Source organism: Electrona antarctica (assembly GCF_951216825.1).
Source record: "Electrona antarctica genome assembly, chromosome: 2".
In the NCBI taxonomy this organism is placed as follows: domain Eukaryota; kingdom Metazoa; phylum Chordata; class Actinopteri; order Myctophiformes; family Myctophidae; genus Electrona; species Electrona antarctica.
Window position 1 is genome coordinate 51,042,736 of NC_136807.1, and position 20,426 is coordinate 51,063,161.

At 45.0% G+C, this 20,426-nt stretch overlaps 2 protein-coding genes and 1 long non-coding RNA gene across 4 annotated transcripts in view; 2 read left to right on the forward strand and 1 right to left on the reverse strand.

Annotated features, from left to right (window-relative positions):
• Positions 1-3,145: 3,145 nt before the first annotated feature.
• Positions 3,146-4,091, forward strand: LOC306940745. The gene is made up of 3 exons (XR_013792046.1): positions 3,146-3,444; positions 3,814-3,880; positions 3,980-4,091. It is a non-coding gene; the product is annotated as an uncharacterized lncRNA (long non-coding RNA).
• A 1,134-nt stretch (positions 4,092-5,225) lies between these two features.
• Positions 5,226-20,426, reverse strand: part of uckl1a (uridine-cytidine kinase 1-like 1a) — a 40,832-nt gene continuing 25,631 nt past the window's right edge. Inside the window, exons 8-15 of one of the 2 annotated variants that reach the window (XM_079525607.1) lie at positions 19,615-19,631; positions 19,052-19,150; positions 11,413-11,506; positions 10,878-10,940; positions 10,023-10,145; positions 8,814-8,921; positions 6,985-7,141; positions 5,226-5,361 (exon numbers count right to left, since the gene is read on the reverse strand). In XM_079525607.1, coding sequence (XP_079381733.1) covers positions 5,285-5,361; positions 6,985-7,141; positions 8,814-8,921; positions 10,023-10,145; positions 10,878-10,940; positions 11,413-11,506; positions 19,052-19,150; positions 19,615-19,631 — 738 coding nt within the window. In that variant the 3' untranslated portion in view covers positions 5,226-5,284. The remainder of the gene's footprint in view (positions 5,362-6,984; positions 7,142-8,813; positions 8,922-10,022; positions 10,146-10,877; positions 10,941-11,412; positions 11,507-19,051; positions 19,151-19,614; positions 19,632-20,426) is intronic. The other variant, XM_079525608.1, reaches the window with a different exon arrangement.
• LOC306940429 (E3 ubiquitin-protein ligase TRIM21-like) lies at positions 12,337-18,631 on the forward strand. The gene is made up of 2 exons (XM_079525494.1): positions 12,337-12,470; positions 16,126-18,631. The coding sequence occupies exon 2, from the start codon at positions 16,135-16,137 to the stop codon at positions 17,797-17,799; it is 1,665 nt and encodes a 554-aa protein (XP_079381620.1). The 5' UTR covers positions 12,337-12,470; positions 16,126-16,134; the 3' UTR covers positions 17,800-18,631.

Genomic DNA, 20,426 nt, shown 5'->3' on the forward strand with positions numbered 1-20,426 from the left:
ACAGCATGCAACAAGTGTAAAATGACTTATACTGGATCTCTTGTCCACTAGTCCCTTCCTAACATTTTAGTCTAGTTTTTATTTGTTGACAAAATTGTCAGTATATTTAGTCTCGGTTTTAGTCATCATAGCTTAGTTTTCACTTAGTTTCATACGCATATTATTCTGAAGAAAACCTGGAAACTGGACATTCATTCAATGGATTTTATGATCAAAATAAGAACATTATTATATGTAAAAAAAAAAAAAGAAAATCTAAAATTTGCCACAGACAAGACCAAGTCTGTGTCACGGAAACATTGGTTAATGTTCTATGACTAGAGCTTTATGTATGTGCTTTCTACAATGGCTCTTCTGATGACATTATTATAATTGTTATAATGATAAGAACAATTCATCTTATTATTATCATTTACTACAGCATTTCATTTCAACATACATTTCAGTGTTGGTGTGATGTGTCTGACATACATAATAGACACAGTGGAAGAAGCATTTAAATGCGTGCTATACTGACCCCTTCAGGCCACGTGGTGTATAACCGAGGTTGTGAGCCACAGAGCCCCATTTGAACAGATTTGTTGCCAGGTGCCTCACTCAAGGAAAATATCTTAGTTGTTGGATTAAATGATTTAAAAAAAAAATCACGTTGTGAGCTTGTAGATCTATACTCTTTTTGGTGAATGTTCCCCCCCAGAATAGGTTTAAGTGCCGCTCGTTAATATGCCACAAGGTGCAATGTAATTCAGGTGGTGTCGTGGATAGAAAAGTTTATTTACAGGCTGTTTTTACAGACGGTGTTTTTGGCAGCAACGTTAGATTTTAGTTTTAGTCATTAGTCTCTTGAATAGTTTTCATTTAGTTTCAGTCACATTTTAGTCACCTGGGATGTTTTAGTATTAGTCTAGTTTTAGTCGACTAAATATCATAAGATTTTAGTCGACTAAATCTACAGGTGATTTAGTCGACTAAAATGTGTTTTGGCGGGCCTTGATGCCGTCGTAATGACTGATTTTACACTTGCTGAAAATAGCCGATCTACAAGCTCGCAACGCGGTGCACTGTGAGCTTGTAGATCTGCTATTTTCAGCATGCAACTAAGTGTAAAACAACTTATACTGGATCTCTGGTCCACTAGTCCATTCCTAACATTTTAGTCTAGTTTTAATTTGTTGACGAAATTGTCCGTATATTTACTCTTAGTTTTAGTCATCATAGCTTGGTTTCCGTTTAGTTTTCGTCAGTGGAAAAGGGTAGTCGACGAACAATTATCGTCTTAGTTTTAGTCGACAAAAAAAACACTGGTTGGAGAACCTCTGCTAGAGGTAGTCGAGGACTTCAAAGGTATCTCTATCTGGGAATGGAATGCTTCCACGGATCGGAACAGGAGCTGAAGGGTCCGGAGGGCACTTGCCTTAGAATTCCCTTCATGGGACGAGGAGGAGAGTGTGGAAATCTGATATGGGAGAAGAACGCAGGAGGCTGCCGGCTGTTCATGGCTACAGAGGAGTCAGTACTGCTGTATATGGACCCTCACAGTGGAGTCAGTACTGCTGTCTGGACCCTCACAGTGGAGTCAGTACTGCTGTGTGGACCCTTACAGTGGAGTCAGTACTGCTGTATGGACCCTCACAGTGGAGTCAGTACTGCTGTATGTATGGACTCTCACAGTGGAGTCAGTACTGCTGTATGGACCCTCACAGTGGAGTCAGTACTGCTGTATGTATGGACCCTCACAGTGGAGTCAGTACTGCTGTATGGACCCTCACAGTGGAGTCAGTACTGCTGTATGTATGGACCCTCACAGTGGAGTCAGTACGTTTGTATGGACCCTCACAGAGGAGTCAGTACTGCTGTATGGACCCTCACAGAGGAGTCAGTACTGCTGTATGGACCCTCACAGTGGAGTCAGTACTGCTGTATGTATGGACCCTCACAGTGGAGTCAGTACTGCTGTATGGACCCTCACAGTGGAGTCAGTACTGCTGTATGGACCCTCACAGTGGAGTCAGTACTGCTGTATGGACCCTCACAGTGGAGTCAGTACTGCTGTATGGACCCTCACAGTGGAGTCAGTACTGCAGAACGTGGAACTGTACAGGGACAAGTCCTACAGGGTCAGAGAGAGGGAAGGATGAGGCTGGCAAGGCACCGCGGTGCGGCGGGCACCCAGAGGCACTGACACTATGGGAGCCAAGGCAGGGCACCACGGTGCGGCGGGCACCCTGAGGCACTGACACTATGGGAGCCAAGCCAGCCAGGGCACCGCGGGCACCCTGAGGCACTGACACTATGGGAGCCAAGCCAGGGCACCGCGGTGCGGCGGGCACCCTGAGGCACTGACACTATAGGAGCCAAGGCAGGGCACTGCGGTGCGGCGGGCACCCTGAGGCACTGACACTATAGGAGCCAAGCCAGGGCACCACGGTGCGGCGGGCACCCTGAGGCACTGACACTATGGGAGCCAAGCCAGGGCACCGCGGTGCGGCGGGCACCCTGAGGCACTGACACTATAGGAGCCAAGGCAGGGCACTGCGGTGCGGCAGGCACCCTGCGGCACAGACACTATGGGAGCCAAGGCAGGGCACCGCGGTGCGGCGGGCACCCTGAGGCACAGACACTATGGAAGCCAAGGCAGGGCACCGCGGTGCGGCGGGCACCCTGAGGCACTGACACTATGGGAGCCAAGGCAAGGCACCGCTGTGCGGCGGGCACCCTGAGGCACAGACACTATGGGAGCCAAGGCAGGGCACCGCGGTGCGGCGGGCACCCTGAGGCACTGACACTATGGGAGCCAAGCCAGGGCACCGCGGTGTGGCGGGCAACCTGAGGCACTGACACTATGGGAGCCAAGGCAGGGCACAGCCAGTAAAGGATGAACTAGTTTGAAGTCGGGAGGCTTTTTAAACAATGCAACGTCAGGACTCTGCAGGGGAGAAACCTTTGTGCGAAGTTTGATGTTTGTGTCTTCAACAGTGTGACACTGGCCTACAGTAAAACACACAACAGAATGTTTTGTACGCATAATTTTTTATTTTATTGGTGCTTACTGTATGTCATTTATAATAATACAGATGACTAGTCCATACATATACTGTACTGTACCAGTACAACTCATTATGTTAAAACTTATTCTCTGGTTTATTTCAAATGTACGAGCATCACATTTCTTCAGAATAACATCTGTTTAATAATAAATAATAATAATAATACAACATTAATTCATGTAAAAACAGTTCCATCTATTCTACCTGAGTCGGTGATTATGCATACATTTAAATTAGAGCAGCATTATGGAATGATAGACCGACACTGAATCGGCACCGTTCAATACCCAATTCTGATTGGTCGAGCAAGGTATCCTGCTGTCCGTTAGTTCCGTTTCAAGGGCCCCCGGCTTAATAAATATATGTATTATCTCTACTTAAAAGCCAAAAGGTCAATGTCACTGTTTTAGTGAACCTGTGGATATAAAAAACATCACAGCAACGTTCAGATCAAAGATCAAAGAACTCGGCCAGTTGAAAAAAACCTGCGACAGACTCCCAAACCTTATGGTTTAAACAGGGTTCCCCAATAGCGGCCCGTGGAGCGCCCCCTTGTGGCCCCTGGAAGATTTTTTTTTCAAACTGGGCATCCTTTTCAGGATGCCCAGTTTCAGGGCAAGACCTCGACCTCGCGCGTGCGGACTCGGCCCCCAGCCTGGTACCCTAGTCAAAATATGGCCCTTGAGTTCATAGCAACAGCTTACTTCTTTGTCATCGTCATCATCAGCCAACCATGATTTTGTATACAGCTATACAGTACAATGAGTACATCTATACGGGATATATTCCATTTTATTTATATTACGTTCTATTAATTCGCCAAATGTCTGTCTGTCTGTCTGTCTGTCTGTCTGTCTGTCTGTCTGTCTGTCTGTCTGTCTGTCTGTCTGTCTGTCTGCCTGCCTGCCTGCCTGCCTGTCACTCTTTGGCAGGTGTAACTCGTAAACCGTCTCCAACCTTAGCGTGTGAGTCTCATAGACCCCCTTAGGGGTCCTTGAGGGAGTTCCAGGGGGTCCCCAGCTGTCAATTCGGGCGTCCTTGACACAAAACAGTTTTGGGAACCACTGTCATAGACCCCAAAGGTGTCCCGTCCGTCAGTGGCATGCACAGATAGACACTAGGGGGTGCTAGAGCACCCCCTGCCCTTTTGGCAATGTGCCCTTTTGAAAAAAAATGAAAAAAAAACTTTTTTTCTTCTTTTTTTTTGATTTTTCAAAAATAGCAGACCTACAAGTTCATAGCGCGCCACTCGGTGGCGCGCTATGAGCTTGTAGATCTGCTATTTTTCAATAGCTAAAGCATAACATAATGCTAACACCAAAAGGGGTTCCCGCCCAAAATGGATTAAGGCAACCGGCCGGTTCCACGCGCTGCACAAGGTGCCCTTTTTTAACTTGAGCACCTGCCCCTCTAAATGTCTGTGCACGCCACTGCCGTCCGTGGAATGGCAATCCGAACAGACCCACGGTTTGGATCGGCTTCCCTGATTTGCCAACCCAAACCGTCGGCCTCACGGATTGGACCAAGCGTCACGTCACGGTTGGCGCCGCTTAGCCCTGCATGATTCCCTGATAATTCCCTGATTGGCCTAAAACCTTTACATACCACGTCCGGCCCCCCGTCGGCCGAACTTGGCGTTAATGCTTGTGCTGCGTAGCCAAGTGACAGCGGGTTGGCATGGAACAGGAGGTGGACAAACGCCATAAAATGGAGGAATGTGGTAGAAGAATAGCAGTATGTTGGGACGGGGAGAACATTCAAACATGTGTGACCCTAGTCTACAACCTTCTAAAACAGTTTAATCTCACAGAAAGTCTTTGATCTGAACGGTGCTTAATGAGCAGTCACAAAATAAATAAGCTACAGCATATAAATATGATAAAAAAATATCTCATTTATATGTCTCAATTGGCGATTACCTGTAGCATATGTTAAACAACCCAACACAAATGAGCAACATTTGCACGGTGGACGGAAGAATTATACAATGTATACAAAGATAAAAGTACTGTAAGTGATATTCTTTTTAAATTTAAAACAAAAAGCTTTCTTAAAAGGTGAAAGCTCTAGAATCAGTGCTAGAATAGAGTGTTTATTCAAGCAGAGGTCTCCCCATCTCTCCAGCTCTTTAATGAAGACAGATTTACCCTTTTTGCCAGAATCATAAACTCGAGATATTTAAGACTTTTAATACCCAAATATCACTTAGACTACCTTTAACTGTGGGTTGCTACTTGCTAACATGACGGCTCTTCCTCCATGTCACGCCAGTTGTCAGATCCGTCCGTCCCAAAGTACCGGTCCCCAAAGTCCCCTGGAATCACATAAACATGACATATGAATACACACACAAAGTACCGGTCCCCAAAGTTCATTAGTACCATTAAAACTGACTCTGTCTGACCAGAATGGAGCAGAGCCTTCATTAGTATCATTGTCTCCACCAGGCCGAAGGCATGGGGAGAGAGTATGTTTTGCACTCCGTCCGTGTGTGTGTGTGTCCGTCCGTGTGTCCGTGTGTCCGTGTGTCCTTCCGTCCGTCCGTTACCAGCTAATCTCTGGCACCGTTAACCCGGTCGATGCCAAACTTTGCACACACACTCCCTGGATGCCAACGATGAACCTCTGCCCCACATTTTCCAGAACGGCCTGTTATAGCGCCACCATGAGGCAGCTTTTCACATGTTTTACCTAAAACTGCACCGATCTGCGTGAAACGTTGCATGCACACTCCCTAGAGGCCAAGGACAAACCTTTGACCTGCATTTTCCGCATCTGCCTTTTATAGCGCCACCAGGAGGCCGACTTTTGTAAAACACATTTTTGGATATTACTCCTCCAGATTCTGTCCAAAAATCTCACAAATCGTTACAGAATATCTCTATGGTCATGTGCTCAAGTCGGATCTGTCCCATATTTCATATTCCATCCTAATTGGCTATAATTGGCTTTCACAGTTTGCAAGATTGCCCCGTTTTGAACAAAAGCCTCAAATCATGAACGCAGCATGCAATTTACGTGAAATCTTTCACACATTTTCCTACTAGGCTGAGGAATATATCCCACCCTTTTCACATTGGCCTGTTATAGCGCCACCAACAGGTTGATTTTTGCAAAACACATTTTTGGAACAAAATGCCTCAAATCATCCAATTGCCATCAAAGGCAAACATGTTTATATTACTCCTAAACATGTTGCCAAACATCTCACACAGTCCTATCCTCCTGGTGGAGACCTGTGCCCAGAAGGGCACTTTTTCTAGTTAACACTGAGTCTGTTTGACCAGAATGGAACAGAGCCTTCATTAGTATCATTAACACTGAGTCTGTTTGACCAGAATGGAACAGAGCCTTCATTAGTATCATTAACACTGAGTCTGTTTGACCAGAATGGAACAGAGCCTTCATTAGTATCATTAACACTGAGTCTGTTTGACCAGAATGGAACAGAGCCTTCATTAGTAGATCAGCGGTAACACCTGTGAAGGAAGTAGGGACGGGACCTTGAGTTCTTTCCAAAATGGCATGTGTGCATAGAGCCCATTGAGAACCACTGCGACACACAGTCGTACGTATATCAATGCCAGGGACGATATGGACACTACCACACAGACATATCGATGCCAGGGACGATATGGACACTACCACACAGACATATCGATGCCAGGGACGATATGGACACTATACGACACAGACATATCAATGCCAGGGACGATATGGATACTACCACACAGACATATCGATGCCAGGGATGATACGGACACTATACCACACAGACATATCGATGCCAGGGGCGATACGGACACTACCACACAGACATATCGATGCCAGGGACGATATGGACACTACCACACAGACACATCGATGCCAGGGACGATACGGACACTACCACACAGACATATCGATGCCAGGGATGATATGACCACCACGTACGCACCGATGCCGGGGACGAGGTGCAGCCAGTCGTCCAGACTCTTGTCCACGGCCGTGGTGATGATCTTGATGTGAGGGAAGGCGTACGCCACCGAGTGGACGCCCAGCTCTGCCATGAGCAGAGAGACCAGCACGATCCTGTCCTCCTGGACATCATGGTCCTACGGGGGACAGACAGAGGACATTAACACTGTCCTCATGGACATCATGGTCCTACGGAGACAGACAGAGGACATTAACACTGTCCTCCTGGACATCATGGTCCTACGGGGGGACAAAGGACATTAACACTGTCCTCATGGACATCATGGTCCTACGGGGGACAGCTAGAGGACATTAACACTGTCCTCATGGACATCATGGTCCTACAGAGACAGACAGAGGACATTAGCACTGTCCTCATGGACATCATGGTCCTACAGAGACAGACAGAGGACATTAGCACTGTCCTCATGGACATCATGGTCCTACAGAGACAGACAGAGGACATTAACGCTGTCCTCATGGACATCATGGTCCTACAGAGACAGACAGAGGACATTAGCACTGTCCTCATTGACATCATGGTCCTACAGAGACAGACAGAGGACATTAACACTGTCCTCATGGACATCATGGTCCTACGGGGGGACAGAGGACATTAACACTGTCCTCATGGACATCATGGTCCTACGGGGGACAGACAGAGGACATTAACACTGTCCTCATGGACATCATGGTCCTACGGGGAGACAGAGGACATTAACACTGTCCTCATGGACATCATGGTCCTACGGGGAGACAGAGGACATTAGCACTGTCCTCCTGGACATCATGGTCCTACGGGGGGACAGAGGACATTAACACTGTCCTCATGGACATCATGGTCCTACGGGGAGACAGAGGACATTAACACTGTCCTCATGGACATCATGGTCCTACAGAGACAGCCAGAGGACATTAGCACTGTCCTCATGGACATCATGGTCCTACGGGGGGACAGAGGACATTAACACTGTCCTCATGGACATCATGGTCCTACGGGGAGACAGAGGACATTAGCACTGTCCTCATGGACATCATGGTCCTACGGGGGGGACAGAGGACATTAACACTGTCCTCATGGACATCATGGTCCTACGGGGGGACAGAGGACATTAACACTGTCCTCATGGACATCATGGTCCTACGGGGGGACAGAGGACATTAACACTGTCCTCATGGACATCATGGTCCTACGGGGAGACAGAGGATATTAACACTGTCCTCATGGACATCATGGTCCTACGGGGGGACAGAGGACATTAACACTGTCCTCATGGACATCATGGTCCTACGGGGGGACAGAGGACATTAACACTGTCCTCATGGACATCATGGTCCTACGGGGGGACAGAGGACATTAACACTGTCCTCATGGACATCATGGTCCTACGGGGAGACAGAGGACATTAACACTGTCCTCATGGACATCATGGTCCTACGGGGGGACAGAGGACATTAACACTGTCCTCATGGACATCATGGTCCTACGGGGAGACAGAGGACATTAACACTGTCCTCATGGACATCATGGTCCTACGGGGGGACAAAGGACATTAACACTGTCCTCATGGACATCATGGTCCTACGGGGGGACAGAGGACATTAACAGACTGTCATGGTGTATACAGTATATATCTACGTACCAGCAAGCCCTCTCACAGCCATCATGGAGGTGTACAGTCTATAGTACAGTACGTACCAGCAGAACTCTCACAGCCATCATGGAGGTGTACAGTCTATAGTACAGTACGTACCAGCAGAACTCTCACAGCCATCATGGAGGTGTACAGTCTATAGTACAGTACGTACCAGCAGAACTCTCACAGCCATCATGGCGGCGGCTCCCGTGGACACAGTGCTGTCCATCAGGATGACGTGGTCGTCACTGATGTCTTTGGGCAGACGCAGGTAGTGAAGCTGATGGAGACACACGGGTTACCATGGAGACGGAGGGAGGGAGGGAGGGAGGGAGGGAGGGAGGGAGGGAGGAAGGAAGGAAGGAAGAAAGAAAGAGAGAAAGAAAGAAAGTCACACATCTTTGCAACAAACAGTGCAGCAGCAGCATCAAACAGCAAAAAAAATTTGTTTTAAAGAGAGTGCAAAAAAAGAGCAAACAAAGAATAAAATAGTACAGTATCATCATATTTTTTGTGCATATGTTTTCCCTGTAGTAGCAAAGTTAGGTGAACTTTGTTTAAACCACTTCGTAGACTATGTTCCATCCAACAGATTAAGGAAGGTGAACGAACAACTTCACAGTAGACTATGTTCCATACAACAGCTTTCATTATGACATGAAAAAGCGAAAATTCAAAAGAAATTCAATGGCAGTCAAATTTAGTCACAGATTAAGGAAGGGGCAATGCGAGCATAATAGTGCAAGAAGAGGATGGAGGTGTGAGGGAATGGGGGGGGGTGTTAGAGTTTTCCTTGACCCTGTTTCGCTTTCGTTCTCATCAGTTCATTCATGTATCACTATCTCTGCAGTTCTTCTGTAGATCTGACCTCGGGCTCTCCAGAGGATGAGGATCTATAGATCTAACCTCAGGTTGGTCTGGATGAGGATCTATAGATCTGACCTCGGGTTGGTCTGGATGAGGATCTATAGATCTAACCTCAGGTTGGTCTGGATGAGGATCTATAGATCTAACCTCAGGTTGGTCTGGATGAGGATCTATAGATCTAACCTCAGGTTGGTCTGGATGAGGATCTATAGATCTGACCTCGGGCTCTCCAGAGGATGAGGATCTATAGATCTAACCTCAGGTTGGTCTGGATGAGGATCTATAGATCTAACCTCAGGTTGGTCTGGATGAGGATCTATAGATCTAACCTCAGGCTCTCCAGAGTATGAGGATCTGGAGATCTAACCTCAGGTTGGTCTGGATGAGGATCTAGAGATCTAACCTCAGGTTGGTCTGGATGAGGATCTATAGATCTAACCTCAGGCTCTCCAGAGTATGAGGATCTAGAGATCTAACCTCAGGTTGGTCTGAATGAGGATCTATTAGATCTAACCTCAGGCTCTCCAGAGTCCATGTTGGTCTGGATGAGGATCTTTCCGATGCGAACGTCCTTACAGACCGCCCTGAGAGCAGGCTCCATGGTCTCCCCCGCCCGGAGAACGGACACACCGGTGATCTGCACACACGCACACGCACACGCACACACACACACACACACACACACACACACACACACACACACACACACACACACACACACACACACACACACAACATGAACACAACAGGCACGCCTGTGGTCTGCACATACAACACAACATGGCCAGACTGCACCGATGCGCAACTATAGTCACAACTCCTTGCAACAAAACAGTTGGACGGGAACCCCTTTTGGTGTTTTAAAGATGGAGTGCCGTGATCCACCCTAAAACATGATCATCAGGTCTTATTGTTATATAAGGAGGAAGAATTTTTTCAAAAAAGTGTAGGCCTACACTACAGTATTTGTTAAAATGTTGTTTTTATGTGGGCACGCCCACCAGTTCATTAACAAGCTCATAGCGCGGCACTCACGAGCTTGTAGATCTGCAATTTTACATATTTAACATGTGGCGCATGTTGCAGGGAGAAGGAGTTGCATGTTGCAAGGAGTTGCACTTGTGCGGACTGGCCTTAAAACGTTTTTTTTTTGTGTGAACATAACAGACACGTGTCATCTTCTACACACGTATGTTCAACATAACAGGAGACACACACGTTATCTTACACACGCATGGTTCTCAAACATTTTACATTTCAATGACCTCCCAGAACTCTGACAGACAGTGTACAAATGGAACCAAATGGACCTGCAAGGGTCCGTTCCAGCACCATGTGGAGTCAGAACGACATCACAACGGTCACTCACCCCTTTCCCGTTGTTGGTACGACCTTCGTAGCCTTGACCTTGTGGAGTCTGAACGGTGCACGGCTGTTACAAACAAACCAAACAAACCCAACTTAGTGAATTGAACACACAGGACCACAATGGATACAAGCCCCCTGCAGGGCTTTTTGTGTCGTGCTATTAACAATCATTGAAAAACATGCCTCTGACAATCTGCAAACTGGTATTCAATCAATACCACAACAACAACCAAAAAACGGACACGCGCACACCGCCACACGCACACACACAAAGTGACTTTCTGGGTGCCGCCTAGCACCACAATGCGACATGTTGTGAGCTTGTAGAGCAGCTATTTGTTTGGCTCGTGACACCGTTGTACTACAGAGTATATATAAACAATTTAGGCATTTAGCAGACGCTCTTAATCCCAGAGCGAATTACAGTAAGCAAGAACAACACATGGCAATACATCAAATACATAAAAATAGCCATCAAGAATCATAAGTAACAGAGTAATATCTATATAATGAAACCATGTGTTCTTTAAACTCACCTGAGACGGTAGGAAGGTGAGAGCGTGTTCTATCAGGAGCCTCATCAGTCTCTTGGAGTAGAAGATGAACTCATCTCGGCTGGTCTCCTTGTTCCTTCAAACAAACATTACATTATATGTAATTTGGTTGGATTTACAATAAATGTTCATGAGGAGATTATCCAGTGTGCAGACAGTTCTTTTATTATTTATTATACTGTTGTTCAGAAACCTTGTGTCTCACAGACTGACACAGTGTATTCCTAGAACTTGAAATGTCCTTCCTTGTAACACTTGGGTCATTAAACCATCTAAACTAAAATGTGGAACAGCCGTTAAGAGATGTGAATCCCTAGACTCCTTCAAGACCGCTTTCAAAGAGCACCTATGGGTTGCTGCAATTTGAAACTGGCCCCTGTACAAATAAGTTAACCCCCCCCCCCTACATACTGTACACTGCACCGTACATCATTATCAGTCTTAATTGTATCCTTGAACTTCTTGTTTAAGCCCCAACATGACTGGATATGCAGGTTTTGTAGCAGTTGTAGAAATATTAGACCTTAATTGTCTAATGTTAAAGCATGTTCTTCTAATCATGCAAAGTATACTTTTCTTAAATACAAACTTTTTATATATTTTGGGGAAAAATAGCCAATTTAACACAGAGGTGCCCACTCTTCCTTGGTGCCCAGTCTGCCCACCTATCCTGTTACCGTACTGTAACTAAACTGTGCCCATGATATGAATAACTAAATATGCGAGTAGTTTTTCCCACCACTGTAGATTGGATAATGTTCCCTGGCTGGAATTTTAGATGCTGGGGTTCTCAAATGGTTGTGTACACATTCTGAGTTGTTGTCCAGCAGGTGGCAGTAAAGGGTTAACAGCTACAGTTGCTCAATGAGGAAGTGAAATGAAATGAAATCTGGAGAAACGAAAGTTTGGTGGCAGCGACACTCTCTCTAGTCTAGAGTCTCTATCTCTCTACAAAACCTTTCAACAAGACGTTGTACACACAAAGTCTACAGAACCTTTCAACAAGACGTTTTACACAAATACTGACAACTTAAACATTGGTAAGTAGGCTACTGCATTTAGTTAATGATTTATCCTAAACAAGGAAACCTGCCTATGTCAGTCAGTCTGTCTATTAAAGTCTAATCCTGATTTTTCCTCACGTATGACCATCATAAGCCCGTTTCTCACTTTTAAGTTTAATTAATATTAGTCAGTTTTTATGATTTCATTTTTTTCATTGTGTGTGTGTGTGTGTCCGGGGCGGGTTTTAGCACTACGCAAACTACGCAGCTGCGTAGAGCCAAGAGGCCCCGAGAGTTCTCCCTGAACTCGGCCGTCGCAGCCCCCCCCGACGGCCGCGCGTCGCTTCCTCCTCCCAAACGGAGTCACTTCTTTATCCTCCCGGACAAGCGACGCCCGGCCGTCCCGTCGTGGGGCCCCCTGTTGTCCCCCTCTGGGGCTGAACCTGCTGCCTGGCCGCATCATCAGCGGCGCGCATCGCATGTAGTATGAATCCACCCGTGCCGTGCACTGCAGAATTAGAGCAGATCTACAAGCTCACAACGCGTCGCAGCGCGACGCGTTGTGAGCTTGTAGATCTTGCGTTGCGCCGCCGCGCAACGCAGTCGAATTATACATACAATGGAAACCGAACATAAACAAACTGAACACATGTAGGTTAGTTGAGTGCACAACCGCTCACCTCACAAACAAAACGACTTGTCACTCGAGTGAAGTGAAAAAGGTAGGCTGTGTCATGTCATGTATATGACTGTGGACAAAAAAAAGGTTTAATTTCAAATAATTTATCACGCTGCACGCATGGACCGACGACCAAATGAGAGGGACCTCTCTCTCTCTCTCTCTGTCTCTCTGACTGTCAGTCCAGTCAATGTCATGATTTCACAATTTTCTAATTAAATTTTGACAAACTGTCTGCAGGCAATCAAGCAAATGTGATACTTAATAATTATAACAAATAACCAAATAACCAGAAAACCAGTAATTTGAGCTGCACTGCAGGGCAGACTGGTTTCTTTAACAGGGACAATACAAAAAACAATGTATAAAGTTGTAAAAACATGAAATTGGGTACAGTAGTTGTCTTCTCTATATCACAGTCTATGGACTTTGCTTGTTAGTCCATAGATTTTGCTGTTCCCTAAAGTGCTCTGTTTGTTTAGTTCACTAAAAGCAGTGAGGCAGCCACAGTGGGCACATGTTTTAAGTTAAAGCAATTTATTCCCGAATCCACATATTGTTCCTGATGAACAAACTAAACATTTTCTCATACTTTATCTAAAGCTTCTGTGTTGCTTTAAATAATTATATTATCAGTATTACATGAATGTGAATCAGTGAATGTATTTGTTTTGCACTGGCATAGTAATGGCATCTACTTAATTAGCCTATTTGTTTTCTATGATCTCATCAGGGAATTGAAGTTATTAATATATCTTGCTCAATAATATAGCTTTGTACTGATTGATAAAATCATAAAACAAAATCTGAGATGCTTATTTACTCAATGTTCATATCTTGCTCAATACTGAGTGTAGATTTGTACTGATTGACTCAAGTATAGTTAGTATAACCTTGTATCCCCATCCCCCGCAAAATGTGTCTAGCACCCCTAAAGTGCCCTTTTCAAATTTTGGCCCCTGCCCCAAATCCCTGTGCACGTCCCTGAGCTAATGGCACAGTTTTTTCAGTACATGCATTGTACAGTTGGGGCGTGGGGGAGCTCACACTGTACTTTGTCTGCTATGCCGTTTTGCCTGGTAGTCTGCTATGCCGTTTTGCCTGGTAGTCTGCTATGCCGTTTTGCCTGGTAGTCTGCTATTTCGTTTTGCCTGGTAGTCTGCTATGCCGTTTTGCCTGGTAGTCTGCTATGCCGTTTTGCCTGGTAGTCTGCTATGCCGTTTTGCCTGGTAGTCTGCTATGCCGTTTTGCCTGGTAGTCTGCTATGCCGTTTTGCGCGCACGCGCAAAGCACACACGGCCAATCTTCCGCGCGCGCGCGACGCAAGGGCCCCCTGACAATCCTTTGCTTAGAGCCCCCTGAATGGTAAATCCGGCCCTGTGTGTGTGTGTGTGTGTATGCTGCGTGTCTGCGATTGATTACTTTGCATGGACAAGCACAGGGATCAAAGTCTGCTAAGAAAGCCTCTTTTATTGGCTTGTTTCGTGTGTGTCTGTCTGTCTGTCTGTCTGTCTGTCTGTCTGTCTGTCTGTCTGTCTGTCTGTCTGTCTGTCTGTCTGTCTGTCTGTCTGTCTGTCTGTCTGCATTGTATGTACTTACTCAAATAACATATTCCTCCAGTTTTAACATATTTACACTGACTCCCGGTAACCTTTTAGGATTAAAAAATACCTTAATTGTTTTTGAGGCACTTAAATTGTGTAGCACCTTTGACCTTCCTACGTTTCTGATTGCCTGACAAAATATGTTCCAACCTTTCAGCATGATCACAGGTTTAAACAGACAGGGGTGCCATTAAAAACTCTGAATTATTTTTCTGATTACACTAACAGTTCTTATCTAAAATGCAAGAATCCAATAATGTAAAAAGCAAATCTAAAATCCACTATCATTTAAGAGTCTGCACATCCCGCACAACCAGTCTCCTTAGGTCATCTAAGTGCTGCTGGCCTCCTCGAGGTGCCAACAATGAATTATAAAAAACATGTGGAAGCACCTTTCTGCTTTTATAGACCAATGGCCTGGAACAAGCTCCCATTAGGCTATAAGACAGCTGGGCAACGACAACATATAGCTTTAAAAGCAAAGCCCCAGACCCACTCTAGCTTTACCTGTAAATGTACATTAGTATATTATCATTCAATAGGTAGAGTCTGTGGTTCCTTAATGAAGTGTGTATCTAAACAGGTGACAGGTAGTCTGTGTGGTTAAATATGAAAGTGAATGAACAGGTGTGAGATCTGTGAGAGTCTGTAATCCTTCTAAATGTCATGTAGGGATGTTTTGCTGCTATTTTCTTGTATTGTTTTAATGTTGATCTTGCCTCCTTATTATTATTTATTCTGGATCATGTTTTTTGATCTTATTGTATTTAATCTGGTTTAATATTATTAATGTTTTCTTTTTTTTGAGGGGCCCCTCCTATATACAGGTTTAAAGTTGTTTTTTCCTTAAACAAACATTAAAAACGCCATTGAAATAGACAGAGTTTAATGTTTGTATTGTCCATGTTTGTTTTGTCTGATAATGACATCATAAAAGATGTATACACATTGGTAGGGATTGTGGGATTGTGTTGGTAGATTTGTGTTGGAAGATGATAACGGCGCCCCTCACTTCACATGGGTGTGATTTGTTTTAATGTAAAGCACTTTGGACTGCATTTGATGTCATCATAGGCCAAATCTTTGGCCTATTGGTATTGGGTATATGTTTGCATGATCACCTGTCTAAGGGAAGTGATCATTTCCTCTACCTTGGTCCTACAGGCCTGTTTAAAAAGATGCCAGTGATCTGCATATTCTTAGGGAGGGGGTCAGGGCATTCCACATCTGGGTGGCAGTGCTGTAGAAGGAGAATTTACCCATGTTTGTTTTATAAGTGGTTGGTACCAGATCGTTGTTCTAGCTCACTCTAGTATTGAGGCTGTGGGTGTTGCTCACTTTTTTGAGGTACAGTACATACCTGTGCGAAGTAGCATCCAACTAAAATTGTTTCACTTTTTATTTTCAGTGTGTAGAAATGGCGTCTGCCAGCAGTCTCCTGTCTGAAGAGCAGTTCCTGTGTTCTATCTGTCTGGACGTGTTCACTGATCCAATCAGCACTTCATGTGGACACAACTACTGCAACACCTGTATCACACATTACTGGAACAGCAGTGATGTGTGTCAGTGTCCTCTATGTAAAGAAACCTTCAATATGAGACCAAAATTGTCTGTTAATAAAGTCCTCTCTGAGATGGCTGATCAGTTCAGGAAGTCAAAGCAGCAGAGACAAACTTCCAGCACAAACCCAGAACCTGCTGAACCAGATGAAGTCTCCTGTGACGTCTGTACTGAGACCAAACCCAAAGCCCTGAAGTCCTGCCTGGTGTGTCTGACCTCCTACTGTGACATTCACCTGGAGCCTCACCTGAGACTCGCAGGGTTAAAACGACACAAACTAATCGACCCTGTGAAAAACCTGGAAGAGTTCATGTGTAAGAAACACGACAGACCTCTGGAGCTGTTCTGTCAGACTGACTGCGTGTGTGTTTGTCAGTTCTGCACTGAGTTAGACCACAAGTTACATAGAATTGTATCCCTGAAAGTGGCATATGAAGGAAAGAAGGCAGAGCTGGGAAAGACAGAGGCAGAAGTTCAGCAGATCATTCAGGAGAGACAAGTGAAGATTCAGGAGGTCAGACGCTCGGTGGAGCTCAGCAGGAAAGCTGCAGACAGAGAGACAGCAGACAGTGTGCAGGTCTTCACTGCTCTGATCAGCTGCATTGAGAGAAGCCAGGCTGAGCTCATTGATGTGATCGAAGATAAGCAGAAAACAACAGAGAAACAGGCTGAAGGCTTCATCAAAGAGCTGCAACAAGAAATCACAGAGTTAGAGAAGAGAAGCTCTGAGCTGAAGCAGCTCTCACACACTGAAGACCACCTCCACCTCCTCCAGAACTTCACGTCCATCAACACCCCTCCACCCACCAAGGACTGGACAAAGGTCAATGTCCCTCAGTCTTCATATGCAGGGACTGTGAGGAGAGCTGTGGGGACTGTGAAGACAGCTGTGGCTCAGCTGGAGAAGACACTCAGTCAGGAGATGGAGAAGAACCTGCATGATGCTGAGCTGAGGAGGATCCAGCAATATGAGGTGGATGTAACTCTGGATGCTGATACAGCACACCCCTACCTCATCCTGACTGAGGATGGAAAACAAGTGAGTTGTGGAAAAATAAAGAAGAATCTCCCAGACAACCCAGAGAGATTCTCTCAATTAGCCGGCCTCTTAGGAAAACAAAGTTTCTCCTCAGGAAGGTTTTACTATGAGGTTCAGGTTGGAGGGAAGACTGACTGGGATGTAGGAGTGGCCAGAGAGTCCATCAACAGGAAGGGAGGCTTCATACCGAGTCGCAACCATGGTTACTGGGATGTACGGTTGAGGAATGGAAATAAGTACACGGCTGCTGCTGACCCTGATGTCCTCCTCCCTGTAAGAGAGGAGCTCCAGAAAGTGGGAGTGTTTGTGGATTATGAGGAGGCTCTGGTCTCCTTTTATGATGTGGAGACCAGAGTTAATCTCTACTCTTACACTGGCTGCACCTTCACTGAGAGACTATATCCATACTTCAGTCCATGTTTTAATAACACTGGTAAAAACACTGCTCCTCTGATCATATCTCCTGTCAATCACACAGATTAGACTAATCCGCACCAAAAGGTTGTTTTTCATTTAAAACAAATGTGTGTATAGAAGGGTTCATACAGGTTTGTCAGTCAAATATATCCATTGTTGTTCGTAACAGATCTATCAACACAATCACTTAATTGTACATGTCTGAGGTTTAGCCAAATCATTTCTTTCTTTTTTTAGCTTAAAATATATTCCTGACTGTTTAGAATCTTTCTTTCTCGGTAAAAGGACTATATATTATATTTTTTATTTTATGGCATTCAAGCGGAAATAGTTGATCTATACAAGCTTACGACATGTCACAACGTGTTGTAAGCTTGTAGATCTGCTATTTTTCAACATGGAAACGTTTGACGACTATGTGTTGTGTGAGCTTGTAGATCTGCTATTTTTGGTGAAGAGATTTTGTGTAGAGGGGGTAAAATAGAGCATACCAAGTACAGTGCCAACTTTTTAGGCCCGATATGTTGTCTGATTCCGATTATGCTATACCGATTTATATCGGGCATCCCTAGTTTGATTGTATTGCTTTGTTGTATTGTTTCTTGACCTGTACAGCCCTTTGGGTTTTTTTGAGCGTGCTATAAAGTTTGATTTGTTGCTGTATGTACTTTATGGCAGTGGTTCCCAAAGTGGGGTCCGGGGACCCCCAGGGGTCCTTGAGGAAGTTCCACGGGGTCCCCCAAAGGATAGTTTGAACTGTGGTGTAATGTCATTACCTGGGTGAACAGTACACATGAATGGTGACGTCATATTCAGGTGCCCGGATGTTCATTATGCAAACAAGCTGTAGCTACTTGTGAACACGTTATATATTGACCTACAAACAATTGCTCAGTAAACTATATTAACCCAAGCTCTCGTAGTTCTCCTTGCCTCTAAATAATAACACAACAGGAACCAAATAGACTCTTGTGGGTCTGAAATTCTGAGAGTGTACAAATGGAACCAAACGGTCCGTTTGGTTCCATTTGTACACTCTCAGAGTTAAATTAACATTGATTATTACAATATAAATTGGGGTCCCAGAGATAGAAATGCCATTAAATGGAGGGTCCGTAGACTAATATGCATGTCAAACTGGGGGTCCTTGAAATTAAACGGGTTGAGAATCACTGTTAGAGCCGTAAGAATCTTCTCTTATGGGAGGTCCCTGGCATATCTTTTCAAATGGGGGGTCCGCGGGGCTAATTATTGTCAATTTGGGGGTCGGTCCTTGACATGAAGACGTTTGAGAACCACTGCTTTACACGGTACGTACCGGATGATGGTGTGCAGGCCTCGAACCTGCGGCGTGCTCTCCAACACGCTGAGTGTCTGGGGGAGGGGCTGAGTCTGCTGCCCGGACGCCAACACCGCCCTGCGTGGGGGAGGAGGTGGATGAGTCAATATGGTCATGTGACTTCTAACCATTTCATCAAGCCATTTCATAGATATTTAACCCATTTTGAGCGGGAACCCCTTTTGGTGGTTACATACATTATGTTATAATGTAGCTATTGAAAAATAGCAGATCTACAAGCTCATAGCGCGCTATGAACTTGTAGGTCTGCTATTTTTGAAAAATCGTTAAAATGTGCCTCAAATCTTTCCTGTAGAGCTTTGTCGCTCTACACTGTATAAAGTGTCTTGAGACAACTTGTTGTGATTTGACACTTTCATAAAATTGAATTGAATTGAAGGTACGGTTCATTTGGGGGTCTTTGACATGAAGATGTGTGAGAACCACTGGTCTGCAGCAATGATAAAAAACAACAAAAAGGTGGCTTGATGATTATTATTATTATTAATATATTATTATTCCACATGTCAGCAGCATCCTACCTGACACTGAGCTCTCGCTGCATGTAGGGAGTATAGGGTGAGAGAGAATACAAACCATTTATAACAAACATTTGACATGTAGGGAGTAGGGTAAGAATACAAACCATTTATAACAAACATTTGACATGTAGGGAGTATAGGGTGAGAGAGAATACAAACCATTTATAACAAACATTTGACATGTAGGGAGTAGGGTAAGAATACAACCATTCATGACAAATTAGCATTTTACAAAGCTGAAAGTAGCAAAATGGCATGTTCAGATGTCAATCTAAAACGCCTTCTAAATCCTTATCCATCTATCCATCCATCCATCTACTTCGTCATACAAGAGTGTTACTATTTTCACTAGAGATGTCCCGATACTATATCAGCATCGGAAAAGTATCGGTATCGGCCCTTATTGGTCATATCGGTATCGGTGAATATGCCAGTCTAACCTCCGATCCGACACAGGGGTAAGGGGTTGACACTAGGCATGTCCCGATACCGATACTTGTATCGGAATGCCCTCCGATATGCCCTTATTTGGTCATATCGGAATCGGCAAGTACGCCCCGCACCAATCCGATACCACATTTTATTTAATCACGTAATGCGCGCAGCACGGTGAGACGGGGCCGCCGGTATTGAAATCTCCAGCCGTAGGTGTGAACGCCTTTGCCGACGTGCGAATGGGGGACAATTTAAAACAAAGGCGGCTTGCTGTAGTTTGCGACTAACATAAATTTGCATGCACAAGGGCTGCCATGCAAGTAGACTATCTTTTGTTGTTTTTCTTTCTCCCCCTCTCTTCGAAGTTAGACTGGACA

What these genes read in the sequence shown, in the direction of transcription:
- LOC306940429 (XM_079525494.1), top strand. Translation starts at nt 16,135, where the DNA reads ATGGCGTCTGCCAGCAGTCTCCTGTCTGAAGAGCAGTTCCTGTGTTCT.